This window comes from Hydra viridissima, unplaced genomic scaffold, assembly GCF_058129835.1.
Source record: "Hydra viridissima isolate aposymbiotic clone 2 unplaced genomic scaffold, HvirCarnegie_v1 scaffold_2, whole genome shotgun sequence".
Classification (NCBI taxonomy): Eukaryota; Metazoa; Cnidaria; class Hydrozoa; order Anthoathecata; family Hydridae; genus Hydra; species Hydra viridissima.
The window spans coordinates 1,138,281-1,160,198 of NW_028324301.1; the positions used below are offsets into that span (position 1 = coordinate 1,138,281).

A 21,918-nucleotide genomic window follows, 5' to 3' on the forward strand; every position below is an offset into this window, starting at 1 on the left:
TTAAATATCTATTTTTTATTTAGCTTGTAAATATTAAAAATTGTGTTAAAAGAAAAATGTCTACAGAAAAAGATGATAACAAGAAATGTTGCTCTTCAAATGTAAAACTTGGAATCTTTATTTTAATTGGTATAATATTGACATGCCTTGGTATATGTTCTGTGATGTTTTATAACAAGCTTTATATTTACATGGTGAAAAAGGTAGGTCTACTTTGTTTGTAGTTGTAAAATTGCAGTATTTAGCACCAAAGTAATTTGTTATTACTAAGAAAGTTTGAAATTGTTTCTAAACCTCCTTGGAAACAAATCTAGCTCAACAAATGCATGAGCAAGATGCATGTCTTATGTTGTTAGAACTTAAGGTAATTAATCACAGAACTCAGTTCTAAAAAGTGTTTTCTTTGTATCACAAAAAAGTAAATAAATACTTTATAAAAAATGGTAGTGATTGCTATTTACTGTACTTTATATATAAGTTCAATTTGTCACGCAATACATTTCTGGTAATAAAAAATATAAAGTTGATATAGCTTAATGTTTGCTACATTTAAAATTCAATTTGCACATTCTCTGAGGGTCATTTAATGTCAAATAATCAAAGTGGAAAATTTGGTTTTTGATTACTGAAAAAAAAAGAGCATGTTTTTTTGAAGTTTAGATGCAGCACTGAAAATAAATTTTAAGGTTTATAGTCCTATAAGTCTTTATGAATTTGATCTTATTTGTAATAACTTTATAAGAGCAGTTTTTGGTGTTGTAAACAACATTGTGTGCCTGTAGTGTGTTAACAGTAGAAAGTCAAAAGCTCACGTTTTTGTCTTAACTTTCCTTGTTTGGATGTTGTTTTTGTTTTAACTGTAAAAAAAAGGCAGCAAATCCTGTGACTAAAAGTTACACAACTGGATGATTTGATGTGGATTGACTCTGCACAGTATGGCAGTCCTTCTTTCATCCTACTTCCTCGGCATTCTTCTTCTTCTTTAAATCAACTGCAGTTACTCATTCTATTTTTGTTTTTGTTGTTATTATTATTATTGCTATTATTATTATTATTATTATTATTATTATTATTATTATTATTATTATTATTATTATTATTATTATTATTATTATTATTATTATTATTATTATTATTACTATTATTATTATTATTATTATTATTATTATTATTATTATTATTATTATTATTATTATTATTATTATTATTACTATTATTATTATTATTATTATTATTGCTGTTATTATAATTATTATTGCTGTTATTATTATTATTATTATTATTATTATTATTATTATTATTATTATTATTATTATTATTATTATTGTTATTATTATTGTTATTATTATTGTTATTATTATTATTATTATTATTATTATTATTATTATTATTATTATTATTATTGTTATTATTATTATTATTATTATTGTTATTATTATTATTACTATTATTATTATTATTATTATTATTATTATTATTATTATTATTATTATTATTATTATTATTATTATTACTATTATTATTATTATTATTGCTGTTATTATAATTATTATTGCTGTTATTGTTATTATTATTATTATTATTATTGTTATTATTATTATTATTATTATTATTATTATTATTATTATTATTATTATTATTATTATTGTTATTATTATTATTACTATTATTATTATTGTTATTATTATTATTATTATTATTATTATTATTATTATTATTATTATTATTATTATTATTATTATTATTATTATTATTATTATTATTAATATTATTATTATTATTATTATTATTATTATTGTTATTACTATTTTTATTATTATTACTTTTATTATTATTATTATTATTATTATTATTATTATTATTAGTATTACAACTATGCTGTTGCTGCTACTGCTACTGCTATATATTTGTACAGAATGTAGAAGGATATACATATAGAGTATTCACAGCTCTGTTTTCAGCTTGGCTCTGCAATAGCGTGGATGTTTAATACTACCATACCAGCTTCAAAGTTTATAAAAAGTAAACTATAGATTAAGTTGATCTTTTTAGAAGTTTTTTATAGTGATATTTCTTCGGTAAAATACTGTTCAATTTGAATTTACTTTCCATATAAAAAAGAGCTTTAAATAAAATTTCAATTTAGCATCAAAAAGATTTTACATAAAGAAGTAAAGGAAACTTCTTCTACTGACTTTTCGGTTATGAAAGTAGTGTTCAGGAAACTTATCCAAAACTCACTTAGAGTTAGTTTAATGTATTGCATTTAAATAAGTGACTCTTTGCCTTTGACTTACTTTTTGAGTGTATGGTGAACAATAGAAATAGAAAGATAAAAATTTTAATAAATTTAGATAAATAAATTAGAAGTTAGAGAAACTATTTAGAAATTATTTAGTGGTATATAGGATTGCATTGGGTGACTGACATTTACATAAATTGAGCAACTCTTCCAATTTATTAGAATACCACTCTGAAAAATGTCTTCTAAAAAGAGATCATACTAATTAAAAATCATTACTATTTTTAAAAAAGAGACTAAGAATTCAGAGAAATATAAGCAGCTACAATCGGATTTCAAGTTATTGAAGAGCTTTTTAAAAATATTTTAAAGGAGGAAACAGAAGGAAAAGTAGAAGCTAATGTCAAAATCAAAGCTGATGGTGAAAAACCATGCAAGATAAGTTGTGACTTAAAGGAAAATTAAACAGCCGGATTAAAGAACTTAAGATCGTGATCGTGACAAGAAACTTCATTTGCTTAAAAGCAAAACAACTTGCTACTGCAGAAAACATTAATGGTTTTAGTGGTGGATGTTCTTGGTGTTTAAGACTTTTGCAATGGCAACAATTTAGTACTAAGTCACAAAATAAAGCTGTCTTAGAAATTGGTAGAAAATTTGGAAGAAAAAGTGATTAAATTCCCAGCATTTATTATAAAAAGGCATTTACAATTTGCTAAATAGGTAAGATGGGTTAAACCTGAGATGGTGTCATTTGGAGATGATGGCAACTTTAGTGAAGTAAACCTTTTGATACTTTAAGATGATCAAATATCTCATAAACAAATGGAGGAGCTTTTTGGTGACGAAATTAGTATCCCTACTGAACTGAATAATAGAAATCCCTACTTTTGGTTTTTGTATAATATTATGCATATTACCAATTCATTTGTTAAAGCGGGTTTTCTTGTTTTGCACACTTATATTAAGTGACCTGCTATCAAGGTAGTTCTGATGACTCATTACATGTGCCCTGGTCTTTCTTTGAAACCTAAGTTTGTTTTCAGAGGGGTATGTTTTATATAATTTTATGGGGGAGGAGGGGGGGGGGCATGTAAAGATTTTGTAAAGGAATGTTTTATGTGACTTTATTGAAAAAATTTTTCTTTAAACCTAAATTTGTTTTCAGAAAAGCATATTTTATGATTTTATCAGAAAAAAATTTTTAAAATTTTTTATTGAAAAATTGAATAATAAGATTTATTTTATTAATTTTTTTATTATTCTAAGGAACTAGCTCTTAAACCTGGTAATGAAGCATATAACAACTGGTATTCACCTCCTACTCCTGTTTACATGCAGTATTTTTTTTATAATTACACAAATTATGCTGATGTATTAAAAAATGGTACTAAACCACAAGTACTTGAACTTGGACCATACTCCTACAGGTAAAAACAACATAATGTAGATTTTTTAACGAACATTCATTAAAAATGCATATCTGTAAAAAAAACATGTTCCATTAGAGAAATACGTATCAATGCAATTGTAGAGCAGAATGACTACGAAATAACTTACCTCCAGAATTATTCTTATGTCTTTGATCCAGCCACATCTTGTGAAAGTTGCAAAGAGAGCGATATGATTTGGACTCCAAATGTGCCCACACTGGTATGTCTGTTATTTACATCAGCAGATTAAGAAATCTTCATTTTGTTTATTGAAACTAAAAATTATGCAACGAAGACTTAACACTGCTTTTTGTATTTATTTTTTATAATTTAAGCTAGTTTCATATTTTATAAAAGTTTTAGAACCAGCTACTTGTTTTTTTTGACAGCAATTTTTATAATTTTAGGTTGGTTGTTAACTAAATTTGGTGTTAAATAATGAATTTTTATGCAATAATTTCCTCAATAACAACAACTATTCTTCAAAATAAAAATCATCATTGATTGATCTTGAAGCTTGTTTTTCTCCTTTGTCCAAAATGATTGGTTGACCGGGACATTCCCTGTCTTCAAGAGCCAAATTGAAACATATGAGTCATTTAAAAAGTTTTGTATTTTTGTTGTTAGACATCTTAAAAAATGAATAAATTTTTGATAATAGCCATAAAACTGGATTATAAACACACAAAAATATATAAAAAAACACTTTAACACTGCACAAATCTTTTCCTCAACTTAATATTTTAAAAATGTCAGGTTTTGTAACTAGTGAATAATCACTAGTTGTTTCTAAAAATTTATACATCAAAATCCTTGTATAATTTTTGTTTTCTTTTTTAGACTATTTTAAGTGTCATCAAAGCCTTAAACATTACAAAGGATTCATCATTTATACAGAAACTTGAAATGGATGGAGTAAATATCTTTCTAAATTTAAACAAAGTATCACTCTTTCAAAAACGCTCAGTTTATGAGTTGCTATGGGGATACCAAGACCCTTTTCTTGAAAAGATAAAGGATTTAGAAGATATTGCTTCTAAACTTGGTTTAAAACTACAACCAATTGATCCTTTTGTTGCTTTGCAGGTAGCTACATTGATTTAACTGTTGTTGCAAAGGACTTAAACACAATAAAGCATAATTACAAAAAATTATGTTATTTTTTTTTCTCAAAAGTTTATGTACCTCAAAATAATGTGATTTTTTAATTTGAATATTTAGCTTTTGAGAAACAACTTGAAAAGGTTTTTTGGTGTTATTTTTATTTAATATTTGGTAAAAGGTTTAAACATCAGCTTTCGCCTAACCTGAGAGAAATAGTTTGATCAAGATAATGATCATTTACTAATTACTTCTTAAAGTCTATTATTCTGTCTTAGCGTAATGGAACAAAAGAAGCTGAGAGCATTGGAAATCTTACAATACTTACTGGAAAATCTAATATTAATGATGTGCAGAGAGTTATCAGGTGGAGAGGCCTTGAGTAAGAAATAAGTTTTATTATGTTTATATACATTTAAGTTGACTCCAACTATTCAGTTAATTGTGTAATTGATTATGACTGATTATTTTTATAGTCATCAAATACTTTCTTTAATCATTCATGTTTATGCTGAAGTTCTAGAAGGTTCCAGAAATTTCTGAGAGCTTCCAGAAAGTTAAAGAATGTTCAAATAGTTTTGAGAACTTATTAAGTTATTACTAAGTTATTTAGCAATTGTATGATAACTAATTCCTCATTCACGAGCGATCTGATCATTATTCAAACTAATTAAATGTTTTAAGTATGATTTTAAAAGTTTGTATTTTTTGATATTTTTTAATTTTGTTTAATAGCCATACTAATGAAACCTACTGGCAAACCAAGTATGGTAGGATGCTAAATGGAAGCGGTAAGAAATTTTTATCCGTTTATACTGTCTGGCTTTGTATATTCTAGGCAGCTGTTAGTAATTTTCAGCTATTTATCTGCATTTCATAAGTTTCAGTACATTTGAAATAGAAATGTTTACTTTCTAAATCTTTTGTTATAATGAAGTTGCAATTTTGTAAAGCTAAGTGTAGCTAAAGTTAAAAGTTATTTCAATGTTTTTACATAAGGGTTAATAAAGTGTTAATAAGTTATTTCATATACTTTCTTGTTAAGTTGGTAGTTTTTCAAATGTTCCAAACATCAACTATTTTTTTCATCATCAACTGTATTTGAAAAAAATGTTCCAAACATCAACTACTTTAGCGTAAAAAATGTTTTAAACTGTATTTGAAAAATGTTCAAAACTTTAGATGGCACTCATACTAAGCCTTTCCTTGAGCGCAACAGTCGAGTGTATTTGTTTACACCAGATTTAGCGAGGTGTGTTTTTGCAAAGTTTTTTTTGGTAGCATATCAAGTATTTTTAGTTTTTGTTGGGTAAACTGAACTTTTTTCTGATGTTTTTTTTTTAAATTTATTGAACTTTGCTTCATTTGTTAACAAATTCAGTAACTTTTGTGTTACATTTTAATTTTGCAACTTTTACATGTAACTTTTTTAATTTAACAATTTAAAAACATTTTGTTATTTAACTTGTTTAAATTGTGGTTTTGAATGTCTGCAGATTTTTAAAACTCGCCTTAGCTGATGTTTATTTTTTATAGATCTCTATATGTTGAATATGAAAGTGATATAACGGTATTTGATATTACATTGTACCGCCATACAACCTCACAATGGTTGTTTATGAATAGCTCTGTGAATCCTGATAATCGGGCTTTTTGTGGACCAACAAAATGTTGGGGAACTGGTTTACTTCCTATTGGACAAACCCAAGAAGGAAGTAAGTCAAAAAATATGTTTACAAGCACAATAATTTATACCAAGTTTCAGTTAAGTTTTATTTCAAATGTTTTTCCAGAGATTTTTTTTTTTTTTTTACTGCTTTCACTGTTTTTACTATCATCTTTATCTTTTGATTATTACTATTATTATTATTATTAATATTATTATTATTATTATTATTATTATTATTATTATTATTATTATTATTATTATTATTATTATTATTATTATTATTATTATTATTATTATTATTATTATTATTAGTATTAATATTATTATTATTATTATTATTATTATTATTATTATTATTATTATTATTATTATTATTATTATTATTATTATTATTATTATTATTATTAGTATTAATATTATTATTATTATTATTATTATTATTATTATTATTATTATTATTATTATTATTATTATTATTATTGTTATTATTATTATTATTATTATTATTATTATCATTATTATTATTATTATTATTATTATTATTATTATTATTATTATTATTATTATTAATATTATTATTATTATTATTATTATTATTATTATTATTATTATTATTGTTATTATTATTATTATTATTATTATTATTATTATTATTATTATTATTATTATTATTATTATTATTATTATTATCATTATTATTATTGTTATTGTTATTGTTATTATTATTGTTATTATTATTATTATTATTATTATTATTATTATTATTATTATTATTATTATTATTATTATTATTATTATTATTATTATTATTATTATTATTATTATTATTAATATTATTATTATTAATATTATTATTATTATTATTATTATTATTATTATTATTATTATTATTATTAATATTATTATTATTATTATTATTATTATTATTATTATTATTATTATTATTATTATTATTATTATTATTATTATTATTATTATTATTATTATTGTTAGTGTTATTATTATTGTTATTATTTATTACTATTATTATTATTGTTGTTGTTGTTGTTATTATTATTTATTATTAGTATTGAATATTAGTATTAATTATTGTTATTATTATTACTACTATTACTTATTTTTTTGTTATTGTTATCCTTATTATTTTTGTTTTTATTGTTCTTTTTATTGTTCTTTTTATTTTTGTGAATATTGTTTATTATTTAGTATAATTTAACACTTAAGCTTCACCACATTTAAATTCTAATTTTTACTATATTTTCAAAAGCACATATTATTGTAGCCACAATTGAAGTCTTTTAAGCAAATTTTGATTGATATTTAACCATATTCATTCTTCTAAGTTTGTCAAAAGTTGGTTAAGACAATCTTATTTCTTATTTTTTATTGTTCAAGTTGTCAATTGTTGTGTAAGTTGTCTCTTGAACCAACAGTAATAAAGTTTCAATTAAAGGAATATAGGGTTTAAACCAATTATGAAAATTATGGACATTATGGAAACATGGTGATAAAAACTTATGTCCTTTTATGAAATTATCCCATTTTAGTTCCAAGAGTCCCTTTTCTCTCGTGTTCAATTTTACCCAAGTTGATGCAGATATAGTGTGAACTAAGGTGTTGTTGTTGATTGAAAAACAGAACTTAAAAGAGTTTCATTTTCTATTCATCTGGTGATTGTCTACAGGTTATATATAATACCCTGAGTATTAAAGTTGTTAAGCTAAAAGAGGAAGCTTGAAGATTATTCATTAACAAGAATTGAAATTATGAATTAGTTTCTACATATAAACCAGTATTTTACTAATCTTGTGATAAACTCATAACAACTGTACTGACAAACTCTGACATCTGGCTTGAAATTTCTCAGCATCAATGAATTTCCCTTTGAGAATGTTTAATATGTTTCTTATCCACTGCAAGGGAAATTATTATTTTTATTAAGGATTTACATTCTATTTAGCGTATTCCTATTTTTTAAGAAGTTGAGATTTGTACAATTTAACTTTCAGATCCCCCTTTGTTTATGTCAAGTCCACACTTCTATCAAGGAGATCAAAAGTTAATTGATGCAATTGATGGTCTTCATCCAAATAAAACTTTACATGCAACATTCCTTGATGTTGAGCCAGTAATCTTTTATTTCTTGATGTATAATTCAGTATAATCAAGTAATTATTTGCTACTGTATATTTAGAGATGTTTCAGAAGTTGTTTGCAAGTTAATTAGTAAATTGCTTGCTATTTAGTAATTATTACATACTTTTCTAGTAGCTATGTAACATATGGTTTTTTTTTAAACTTTTTATTATATTTGTAGATAAACACACAGATAATGATTGCATGAAATCATTGTTTCTCTGAAAATGAATTACAATAAAAACAATGAGTTTGTACTAAAGTTTACTAGGAAATAACAAGACTTAAAAATTCAAATAATATTTTTTATTATACCTTCATTTAAGTTTTTTGTTACAAATTTAATTTTTTTATTGGATTTTATGAGAATGAAATTAATTTTTTGTTAAATGTGTACAATTGTAAGTCAACTTTAATAGTTAAGTTTTTCGATTTATACCCAGATGAGAATTAAAGCTTAAAAGTTGCATAGCATACCAAATGGTTAGGAAATAGTTCTCAAAAAATTAATCTATCAAATGGTTAGCAGTTGACAGTAGTTGCACGCTTCAATGTTACTCAACCTTATGTATGCCAAGTAGAATGACTTGGCATACATAAGGTTGAGTAACATTGAAATTCTCAAGTACCAAAAGGACATGATGTGATGTATGATGATAATATGATGTCTCTGGCTCAAAGAGGATCATTACCTGTTAAAAATGATGAATGTTATTTTTAATTTAGCAATACCAATTATTTTCAAAATGTTTATTTCTGTTTTTTTTGACATAAATTCAGCATCATTGTTAGATTGAGGAGAGAAGAAAACTTTATTTCGATACTACTTCTTGTTTGGATGAGCCTTTTTACCAAAGGAATTTCTCACCATTAAATTGTTTGATTGTGCTATTCAATAAAGATGTCTTTGTTTCTTATCAAGAATATTTGTTGAACAATTTTATAAAAAGAAAAAAAAGAAAAAAGTTTGTGTTCTAAGTTCCTTCATGAGAATGAAATGTGTTTGTAACAATTAAAAAGTGTTTTTTTTTTTGTATTGTTCTTCTTTATAAGAAGAAGTTTTTCCTCTCTCTTCATTCCAACATTATCTGATGCTAAGAAGATTTATTTGATGCTAAGAACATTTATTTGATGCTAAGAAGATTTATCTGATGCTAAGAACATTATCTGATGCTAAGAAGATTACAATTTAAAAATTCTCTTAAAAAGTTGCAACTATTGTTTGTACAAATATTATACTGCAATCTGTTAAAAAGCAAGATATGCAATTATGTTTTATTTCAGAGCTACAGTTTCTAATTTAACTTAAGAACATTTTAAAAAAAGATAATAAGTAATAATCATATAATACTTATGGAATAGTTATATAAATTATTATATAAATAAATTATATAAATAAATTATATAAATAAATTTATATAAATAATTATATAAATAATTATATAAAGATAATTAATAGGAAAAACTAATAGTAATCATGGTTATTAGTAAATAATCAGAAATAGAGAAAGAAATAAGAAATGTTAGGCTTAACTTTAGAAATAAGAAATGTAAGGCTTAACTTTAGCATTGTAAATCTCAAAAGAAAAAAAAGTTAACTATTACACCACAAATGTCATTCTAACATCTGTATTAACACACAATGGCGCAGGTAAAATTAACCAATTTGAGTTTTGAATTTACTTACTTTAAAAATGGGTGAGGTACTTTCTCTATCAGTTTACATATGAAACTGAAAGAGTCAGCTCATATTTTTCGTTTGGTTTTAATAACTTGTTTTTTCAACATTTGCATTCTTAAAAATGTTAAGGAGCCATAAATTTTTTGGATGTCAAATATTGAAAGAAAAGGGCACCTATGATCCACTTAAGGTGAACTGATGAGATTTGTTATCTTTTAAAAAATCATTCCATGATTCAGGCATCTCATAGAATTTTTTATGATATTCACAACAAAAAGTTGAGTGGATAAAAAAAAATTGAATTAAAAAAAAAGTTAAATTAAATTTAAATGAAGCTCTTTTTGTTGGTTTTAGAGTATTTAAAACATTAAGTTTTAATTTAAAAAAAAAATGTTATAAAAACTTTTTTGCACAATATAGCCAAAGAATGGATAAACGGTAATGTTCTAGATAATCCTGATGATCCAGGAACCAGTACATCTGGTACATGTAGGAGAAATGATTTTCCAAACAGATTATTGGATGCCAAAAATTAGTTGTAAAAATATTTAGAGATGGCAAAAACAATGTCTTGTTTCTGCTTCTCAGAAGAAAAAGTTTAAACTGTCTTATGTGCCAGATCTGTAATGTACCCCTTCATAAGGGAGATTTATTTTTTACATACCACATATTGCAAAATAATTAGTGTAAGTAAATATTTTTAAAAAAACAATAAAATAGTCATGTTATATTGTTGTAATACATTATAAATTATAACTTTTTGCAATTTTATGAAATATTATTGAAATATGTCAATGTATATATTAGACTTCAGTTGTGCAATTTTTTGCAATTTTTGCCACTATGCATGCAAATTTGGTTTGTTTGACTGACCCATCTAAAAAGTGTTAATATCCAAAAGTAATAAAAGAAGGAAAAAGAAATGCCAAAAGAGTATTGTTTAATGGAGTAAAGAGAAAATGTCTATTTAATTAAGTTAATAAGTTACTTAAATAATTTACTTCTTATCATAATAATAAACAGTCATAAAAATACAAACTCCTTTGCTTCTTTTTTTTTTTTGGTTATTTCTGAAATATTTACTTGTAATTATTTTTAGAAACTGTTTAAATAAATTTTTTGGAAACTGTTTTTGTTTTTAAAACATTCAAAATAAGGTTTACCAAAACTCTAAAAAAGGATGCTACACCACATAAATATTGGAAATGCAGTTTATCATTTTCCAAACTTGTTTTTACCACATTTCTGCTGCCATAGAAACTCAGCTATCTATGATTGAAAAAGCAGCCCACTGGTCCTATTTTAACAGCACAACTACTTCTTTACTCACATCCCAATGTTTTCGATAAGCTGAGTATGCACAGTGTAGTCATTGGAATCAACAAAGTTCCTTTGGTAAAAGAGGACATTGGGTATATAAATACCATTTGAAATTTACAGAATATCAACATGAGATGTCCAACATCAGAGATTATTCAACTACCAGATAAAATTCATTGTTCTTTTATGGGTAGCCCTATTTCTTGATGTCTATCAGGCACCTTTACAAGACAGCAGCCTTCTAAATGGTGCTCTATTGCTGTCTAAATGATGCTCACAAATTTCTCTCAAAAAGTTGCACCAGTTTTTTTCAAACAGCTTTTTTTCTGGAGACGCAAAACTAAAATATTGAGAAACAGGTTACTGTTTTTAAGGGGTTATTAGGGTTTAACAGGTTACTGTTTTTAAGAAATCAACAATAGTGCACATTTTTACTAAAAATGTCTGCATTTAAAAATCATTAACATAGTTTGCCACTAATTGTTGTCTAGCTTTATAGTGAAAAAAAGTAAAAATCATCAATGAACTCTGCAAAGAATAAAAGTCTTGTCGTTTTTATTTCAAACAAAGTTTGTGTTATAGATAAAAATTTTTTCAAAGTGAAGTGAACTCTTATTAAAGGCTTACATATTATTCATTAAAAAATGAAAAAAAATATGCTTGGTTTCTTTATGGTTGATACACAAATCATATGACCAGTTGAAACACTTTGCAAGAATTAATAGTGAAGTAACCAGCATAAAAAACACAGTTTAAAAAAACAGAAGTTTTGATAAACCTTAAAAATTAGAATAAATGATGTAGCCAAAAAAGGATGGACACTCAGTGCAAACTAAGTAAAATAATTCTTGAAACAAATAATCATTTAAGCTTTGGTTTTAACTGATAACTTTTGGTTTTAATAGTTTTGTTTAACATTTGATTTGTCAATGTAACATTTCCTTTCTACATTTTTTTTCTGGATATTTATGCATATGCATTTGCGGTATAATGGATACTTTTTTTTTCTCAAGATTTATGATGCTAAAGTTAACCCTTAGCCCACCTTTATGTACCAATATATAACTGTCTATTGTTGTATAAAAGTATATAGCTGCTATGTTATGTAGCAGCAAAAGTGTAAATTAAATAAAAAACACTTTAACTCAATCTTTCTTTTTGTTTGTTTTTTTCCATGTATCTATGTGTATATATGCAAATTTACTAATGCATTTACATGTATTTAGATTGATAATAGCATCATATTTTCAATTACTTCTAGATAACTGGTATAGTGATGCAAGCTCACAAGCGTTTGCAGATGAATGTACTAGCTCAACCGGTGCCTTTTATTACGTATGTTTTAATTATTTTATTTTGTTAATGCTAGTGACACCCACATGACAATAATGATGATAACTGTAAATGTGTTTATAATGATGGTTGCTCTGATTGATAAAACAGTGATCTAAAAATATATAGGGATATGTCATGGATGACTTTTTTAGCATTAACTCTTTTTTAGATATCTCGTTTTGAACTAATTTAAATTTCTTCCCCCTTTAGTATAACAGAAAAGATTCACGAAGAAGAATTATTTTTACCTATCTTATACATACATGAGGTTATACATACGTTTTTGATGATAACTTTTAAAAAACAAGAAACATTTATAAAGGATTTATGAAAATTTTTACAAAGAATTTGTAAAGAATTTATAAAGCATTTTTAATCTGTAAATTTTATATTGTTTTTTTATTATTGTTTTATTATATGTTGGTTTTTTAAATTTAGCTTGCTACAATTGATCAGAGTTCTGCAGAGAAGTTTAAAAAAGCAGTCATAAAACCAAAGCAATATTTAGAAATTGGTTCCTACTGCATTCTTGGTATTGGTATTTTAATAATGTCGGTTGTAATCGGGGTTATTTCTGTAAAAGCTTGTAAAAATAGCAGCAGCTCTAGTTACACTAAGGTACTTTTTAGTTATTTTGAATTTGTCTCTTGAATTTGAATTTATTTAAAATGCTTTTGTGTTTTATATTCAAAAAAATAAAGAGTCCACAGGAAAAACAGCAGGCTGACAAATTTCCACTTTTGAGATCAAAAGATCAGTATAATCAATATTATTAAGATCAATATAATATTGCAGAATTTATAATTAATACAAATAATGCATAAATAATATAAATATTACATAATTACACTTAACTGCAAAATTAACGCACCACTTATTACACATTTCGAGTTAATTTAATTGTCTTCAATATTATCATATATTTGACAAACATGTTAAGAATAGAACACACGAACACAATTATTTCAATGATTATAATAAAATTGACTTTGAGGATGGTGAAAAAAAAAACTAAAACTAAAAATATGGTTCGTTTAACAAAATAAAGTAAAATGATTTTTATTGTTATGCACACTAATACAGCTTAAATTGAAACATTTTTGACTCATCAATAACTAGTGTTATCACCTCTTGATGTTATTACAGCCTGACAGCGCTGTGGCATATATTCGATTAGAGATCTAGTCGCTTCTTAAGGGATATCTTCCCACACGCGGATAAGGCTTTGTCACTGACCACTCCAAAACTTGAATATTAACAATATCAGAACTTACAAGGCAAAACCTATCATGTATTTCCCAATTCATATGCCTCCTTGTAAAAGCCAGTCTGTTTCTTCAGTGGTCTACAGAAAATCTGGGACCAGTAGTTGCTGCCAATATAAAGCACGAAGTCTTATGGTATCTTGACTAACAGCAGTTGCATGAGCCTCAGCAAGTTATATTTGGAGATTTCGTACAGTAGCGAACTGTTCTCTCAGTGTTCGAAGCATTAAAAATCGGTCCTCCACGGTAGCTCGTGGTCTGCCTTGACCAAGTCGTTTAGCGTGATTATTGGTCTCTTCAAACCTTTGTAGAACCCTACCGACCGTTGTATGAGACACTCCAAATCTTCTACCAAGTTGGCGATTTGTTAATCCTTCATTGGACAAAGTAACAATTGCAACATTCATCACGGCTTAGATTTCATCTTGAACGCTGCATTGCGAACAGATGTGTTGCTCAAATGACAGTTATCTTTTCTACTGTTAAAACAATTTAAAACCAATACATACTTTGGTTTTAGAAGTGAGGTTTAATTTCAGTAAAACATGCTACTTACAAAAAGCTGCTATAATTTCGAAATTAAGTAAGGGCAGCGGATTAAAACCTACAAAAGGCATAACATTATCATCATTGTAATTGATAAATCTGGGAAATACATAATAAGTCGAAATTTGTATGTGGTGCGTTAAATTTGCTGTGTATATTCAAATAATTAATTAAGTAACCTATAAATAATTAAGTTAAGTAATCTATGAACTAATTCACTATCACCTACTTATAGTTTTGACTGAAATATTAAACGATGTTTTCTTATCTAACAAAAGTTATGAATTTATCTAAATTCAAAGAAATAAATAGAAATCAGTCCTTACAATAATTTTTTTTTTTCATCACTGTTATTGGTGGGAAAAGTCTCTGCCAGTCGTTTTAGGTCTTGTTGACTCGACTTCGTGGTTTATGTTTTACATTCTTCAACTCCACATCTGATGGGAGAAGGTAAGATAAAATGAAATGGTTTCATAAAAAAAACCTCTTAATAATCTGCAACCAATCCATGCAGTGAACAGTTGCGCCAAATGAGGAGTCAATCCAAGCTCAAATTATTTGCCATCTGGTAGAGGTGAAGAGCGTTATCAGAATGTGCTTTAAGTTGCTGAACAGGGATAGCAACAAACACATCTGCAAAAAAGCAAAAGAGTTGCAAAACAACTGAACAGTTTTTAAATTTTTGTGAAAGTTTGATTTTTCATGCAGAGGTACCTCATGTTTTTTTTCTGGCATAAAAAAGTACGAAGAAAAAAAAGTTAAAGCAGTTCAATTGCAAGTAATATATTTTTAACTGTTTTAAAACTCTGGAATTTACCCAATGCACCCTGTGATCTTAAGAAGGATATAAACTAAAGCAAGTGTTTTTTTAAAAAAAAAATTTTTCTTAATGAAAGCACGAGTTGATACAAAAAAAATGAAAAGAAAGTTTTGGTTTCTGCCATTTTAATTCTTTTTTGTAACTCGAGGAATATTTCAACATTATTTCCAGATTATTTTAATATTATTTCCACATTATTATAGTGCTTTAAAAAAAAAGAAAAAAGAAGTTTAAAGCTAGGCGCAGTAGATTTTACAACCACATATGGCTTTAAAACTTTTGATAACTTAAAGCAATTTTTAAAAATACTTTAGAAAAAAACATTTTGGTCCAAAGTCTCATGGCCAGTTTCAGTTTATTCTTAAAGATAAAACGTAGATATTGCAACACTTTTATTGTCATTATCTTAATGGTTGTCATTATCTTAATGGTTGTCATTATCTTAATGGTTGTCATTATCTTAATGGTTGTCATTATCTTAATGGTTGTCATTATCTTAATGGTTGTCATTATCTTAATGGTTGTCGCTTTACAATTTATTTTTGTATATATAACTGTTAGCGTAGCGACTTCTTAAGCTCAGATTTTTATTCACCGTTATGTAACTTTTATGAAACCATTGTTACATTATGTCTTTTGTTGTGCACCTATTCAGTAATTTTTTTTGGCAATAATTGAAAATGATTCTGGCTTTAAGAAAGCTAAAGCTGAATCAGCCCATCTTTGACAAAGGACATCTTCAGAAGTATTGCGGGTTAAATTTTGGGACTATTTCTAATTCGTGGGTCTGTACAACCTGTAGTAAAATGAAACGTTGAGAGATCGCTTGCTTGGTTTGAAATTGATTGACCCTTGCAGAAAGGAAATCCGAGGTTGATTTTTTTCTTAAAAGAACCGAAATCAGAAATCAACCTAATTTTATAGAAGCGTAGCCTAAATTTTTATTATTTCATATAATAACTCAAATCATAAACGAAAATAAGATTAAAAATAAACTTTTAAAAAACTCGCAGCAGAATCTAATTATTTGTTTTTTATTTTTATAAAGCATTTTTAATCTATAAATTATAATTACTTTTAGTTGTCGAAATCTGCTGTGGCATAAACTGGTTTCCACGTGTTGGTTTTATTGTTGTTTTCTTTATTTTAAACAACCATGTTTAATTCAATCAACATTCTTTGATATTTTATATCCGTACTTTTTATCATTACACCGGGGCCTTTTTCTGATGCTATGAAGATTTTATAGAGTTTTTGTTACGGTAGTTTTTTAAATCTTTTTAGAAAATCATTTTGATAGCATATATGTCGAAAAAAACTATTTATACAATTAAAAACTCCTGAGTAACCTCCTGGTATAGTGCATGTGCAATTTTTCTTTCATTTTGTAAAAAAAATGACATTTAGAGGAATTTCAAACTACAAGGCTTTGTGTTTTTAAATTCATGTCAATTCTTACGGGTTTTATATTTGAAAATTCAGAATTTATATATTTGAAAGAGATTTTTTTAACAACGAAATTAAAGAAAAAAGTTCTCTTGTAAATTGTTTAATTTCAAAAGACGATAGTTGTTGGCTAAATATTGTTTAAAAAATATATGAAGCAAGCAAAAGAATTCTTTACTCTTGCTCATGCGAGAGTTGATATTAATGCTTCTAGAAATCTTGTTGACCTATATATTCTTGAAGGAGATCCCGATAGAGCATTATGCAGGCATGAAAGATCTCTGCAAACTGCTACGTTTCCTCCAAGCCTACAACTATTTATATCTTTTACTATGTATATTTATTTTAAGATCAATTAACAAAACTCGTTTTATACAACCTTAAATTCGAAGGGAACTCAAATTTTTCGTGTCTCTATTTCATTTTTGTGCGCATTCCTTATTCATGTAATTCGTATTACGTAATTACGCAATTATCACTCTCAACAGTTCCCTCCTGTTTGGGATAGAGGAAAGACTTAGGAAGTTTTTCCGATTGTAACGATTAAAGAATAAAATTACGTGCTCTCGTAAACTTAACCGAACGCAACGATTAACGGTATCAGTTAAATTGTAATATTGAAATTCCGACGAGTAGCTGACTCAATTAATTCGTAACTTCGAGTAATTTGCTCGGAAGGTTCGTTGTAGCTTACGTAAATCAATTAATTTGCTCGAAATTTTCGTTAAAAACTACGAGAACCATAAATTAATTGATTACAATCCTTACCAGTTAAATTGTCACAAAATTTCGAAACTGACTATTCTCATGATAACAGTGATCGAAGATTTTTCTACAAACCCATTCGTTACTAACGTACTATTAAAGAATGTTATTAACATAGATTAGAACAATTCCACTTTTATTGAAGTTGCCGTAAAGATGTTAAGAATTTTAAACTATGCGAAAAATGTTAAACTTGCTTGCACATATATCTTTTAACAACAATCACAACTTGTCATTTGACAGCCTTGGGTAAGTCGTATCTTCTCAGCTAATTTCCTGGCTGGTGTTCTGACATGCTCTTCTGTTGCTGAGTACTGAAAGGTGTTTTGAATAGTAAATCCTTTTTTACTTTCATCATCTTCATTCATTCAGCTTTTCCTCTTAATCCGAGACCTCACTGTTTCTTTTCTCTTACGAGTCATCAATTAGAACCTGACCACTCTTGCTGACCTTAGCAAACCATCGCCATATGGGGGATCTTGAGATGTTGATGACTCCAGGACTGTCGAAATTTAGTTGAAAAAAAATGTCAAATTTCGTAACTGACGAAGATTTACGTTTACGAATCGTAAATAACGATTAAAATACAAATAACAAAATAAAGTTTCATTATTAATATCTCATTAAATTCAGCAAACTTAACAATACTAATAAAAATACCAGTAAAGATAAAACTTTAAAAACTCTTTCTTTAAAATGAGAACTGATTTGATATGTGGAGCACAATTTTGTAAACAAATAAAATTATGTAAAAAACACCATTTGTAAAAAAAACCATATCGTTATTTATTTACGAACATTAACGCAAATTATTAATGGAAGTTTCGTAATTGACGTAAGATACAAATTATTACGATTGAATTTTCAATTAATTTTATTAATTGGAATATGATCGTAAGTTACGAATCAAATAATGACGTTTATTACGAAAAATGCAATTAACTTAATCGATTTTCGGAAGGTCAAAATTTTCCTCGTTAGCAATTAAACTGACGCCACTTCAGTAGAAGGAAAATGAGAGTTCTAGCGCATTGGTACTTTTTCCATACTTAAAGTCCATCCAAGTTTTTGAAATAGATGAGAGCAAATTTCATCATGCAGCTTTTTTTTTTATCAATCGTTTTTAGAAAAAATAAGTTTTTAATTTTGCATGGATAATTTCTGTTTCTTAAAAGTTGAAACAAAATATACTGCGCGTTACTTGATGCTTTTTTTATTGGAGTTGACGAGAAGGTTTAAAGCTTGAAATTTGCTTTTTAGTTTTTCAAAGATTTCCTTTTGAACTTTGCATTTTTTGCTTTCCGTTGTATTGTTTGATGTGGATTGGATTATTGAAGTGGATTATTCTTGACGAGTTTCTTTTGTTTGTGTTGAAGTGATAGTAACCTATTTTAATTTCTAGAGTTTCTTGTTGACAAGAACATTTTATGCAAAATTTTTTACCGCACTCATCCATTTCAAACTTGTTGAGGTCTTCATTTGAGCAATATTTGCATTTGTGCAAGTAGATTGGTTTTTGCTCAATTTTAATATGAGTCCACTTTTTAGAATCGACAAGTTTTGACGCTGTTTAAAAGTATTGTCTTTGAATGTCTTCTTTTTCGGCGTTAAATTTTTTAATTTCTTCAAAGGGAAGTTTTGTTTGTAAAATGTCTTCATACCTTTGAACAAGATGAATGGTTTTTGCAATAAAGAAAGCTTTTTCAGTTTTTACTTTTTTAAAGTTTTCCGTGTCTTTTTCAGCTTCAATGTCAAATTGCTTTAAAATTTTTTCGTTTAGTGAAGTGATATTCATGTTTATTAATTGCTTTATAATGATCATAAGCTACTATATAAAAGTTTACAGATCAGATGAATCCTTATCATCCGGACCGAAAAACTTCCAGTAGTCGATCAAGTTAAATCTGTTTTTGTAGTGTCCGTGAGCTAAAGTGCGAATTCCGTCTTCCAAAATGATTCTTTTATCATCTTCAGCGCTAGTGCAACTTTGTTAATCTCTTCCGTGTAAATATCATGCTTATGAGATCGGATAATGTTCATTTTTGCAAAGATTTCTTTTCTATTCATTAAGCAGTCTTTGTAGTTTTGATGCTTTATCTTTTTATCAACAACGCTTTTCTTTACCCCTTTGCACTTTTTGTGTTCTTTTTCTTCAAGGATCTTGTAAGAGTAGAGCTTAGGTCGAAGTCCAACAAACTCTTCAATTTGCTTTCCTCCGGTTTCGTCTTTGAACATTCCGATGACTTTTTTTGTTAGCACCAACTTTGAAACCGACGTTTTTAATGGCTGGATGACTTTTATTAAAGTCGCTCGTGTCAAACCTGCTTTCAACATCTCCAGCAATATCTTTATAAAAATCTTCAGTTTCGATTTCGTAAATGAGCGAGTCTGTGTCAGTCATAAGCAGCTTTGCGCGGTCATTATATTTTGGTTTGATGTAGTCGTAATGGAATTCGAACATTAGAGTTTTGCTTAAATCCAAGATGCACATTCCTAAATAAATGGGTTTGTTGTAAACAAGTTTTGTTTTCTTCATGTGCACGGCAATCAGGTTTTCATCAAAAATGGTTCGACTTTCGAAATTAGGCTTTTTAGACAATTTATTAGCTTCTTCTTCTTTAGTGACCAGCCTAACGTCTATATGATTTTCAATATTCTCCATGGTTTTTCCAAAGACGGAGTTGTTCATGAGCTTAAAAAAATCTTTTTCAAAGTCGCTAGCGGCTTTTGTTCTTAAATCGGTGTTAAGATCAATGTATTGTTTCATCCAAGGTCTTTCTTCAAATTTAATACCTCTGTGTATTTTTGTAATTTTTAGCCCCAATCGTTCATACAGCTTTAAGTTTGCATGATGTATGACGTAATTCTTTTTATTGTTTAAATTCGGAACAAGCTTGTCGACTTTGTTGAGAGTCATTCTTTCAGGAGCCAAAGGGTAATCATTGTGCTCGTTGTGAAGATGATCAGGGCAGTCCAAATCGACTTCTAAAATACATGGCATGGATTTCCAATTTAAAAGTTCATCTTCAGTCATCCATTCAAATCCGTGAGTAGGAAGAGGTTTGCTCATCGCCCATCCGTAAAGATTGTTAGCATCTAAATATTGGATGAATTTAGATGGTTTGTTAGGATCATACGAATCGCCCATATATTAATTGTTTGAAGTTCCATGTCGGTTTGAAATCATGCTGATTCCACCACGTATTCCTTTTTGAACCATGAGAAGCATATCAGGATCGCTTAGAAGTTCTAACTTTATTACAGTAATTTTCAAGCAAGCGTCCCAGCCCAAACCTGGAGAGGTATAATACCAAGCAGGGTATAGTCCATAGTTTTTCATGCACACGTCTCTGAAATTTTCAAAGACATCCGCTAGTATTAAGACGTCAGACACATTGTACAAATCGTGATAATCTTTAAACGTTTCACATCCAAAATCAGTCCAAACGGTTTGAGCATGCGCATAGTCTTCGTCTTCTATTTCTTTATCGTTGAGTTTGGAGAAAAACTCTTTTTTTGGAGGCAATTGCGTTTCAGAGAGTTTATCAATCGAGTCAACCCAATCGTAGGGGTACACACCTTTTCCTAGCAACAAATCTCGTTTTGTTCCACTATACATTAAATTCAGATTCTTAAACATAGTATCAGCTTTTTTTACGCTTCTAGCTTTACAATCGCAATCCTTTCCTTTGTTTTTTTGACAGCTCTTCTTACACGTTTGCACATCTAATGATTTACATTCAGCGCACAAATCTTTAATGAGGTTTTCTGCTAAATCTTTTAATGAGCAAGCCATTAAAAGATTTAGCAGAAAACCTCATTTGAGAGACTTTATTCTTTTTTCGACTCCATTTCTTACATCACTTACGGTTTTCTTTACCGTCTCTGGAACGTACGGATCAATGGTTGTAAGCACGCGGTTAAAACCATTCGTAACCACATTTCCAACAGCTGTTGTAAACCTTGAAAACAAGCCAGGAACAAGCATAGGCGTTGAATCAACAACAGGCTCGTCAAGAATATGATTCGAAGTAATGACAGACCTTTGAACGGCAGGATTTTGCAAATGAGCTGGTTTTGGAGGAAGAGGAGGCTTTAGCACGTCAGACTTCACAACAACAGGCCTTGGTGGAATAATGGATGGTTTCGGAGCAATGAC

General features: G+C 27.3%; 1 protein-coding gene and 1 pseudogene across 2 annotated transcripts; one reads left to right on the plus strand and one right to left on the minus strand.

Moving 5' to 3' along the window:
- Positions 1-9: 9 nt before the first annotated feature.
- LOC149891480 (platelet glycoprotein 4-like) lies at positions 10-17,161 on the plus strand. 2 transcript variants are annotated; one of them, XM_090079263.1, is made up of 13 exons: positions 10-203; positions 3,512-3,672; positions 3,751-3,895; positions 4,516-4,761; positions 5,055-5,158; positions 5,512-5,567; positions 5,959-6,028; positions 6,313-6,491; positions 8,455-8,573; positions 12,844-12,917; positions 13,128-13,185; positions 13,356-13,535; positions 16,630-17,161. In XM_090079263.1, the coding sequence occupies exons 1-13, from the start codon at positions 57-59 to the stop codon at positions 16,651-16,653; spliced, it is 1,563 nt and encodes a 520-aa protein (XP_089935389.1). In that variant the 5' UTR covers positions 10-56; the 3' UTR covers positions 16,654-17,161. The 2 variants fall into 2 exon arrangements, 1 of the variants encoding a protein (XP_089935389.1); XR_016449941.1 differs by lacking the exons at positions 12,844-12,917; positions 13,128-13,185; positions 13,356-13,535; positions 16,630-17,161 and adding an exon at positions 9,183-9,546 and having other exon boundaries at positions 8,455-9,109.
- A 2,438-nt stretch (positions 17,162-19,599) lies between these two features.
- On the minus strand, positions 19,600-20,250 carry LOC149891481 (uncharacterized; annotated as a pseudogene).
- Positions 20,251-21,918: the final 1,668 nt, after the last annotated feature.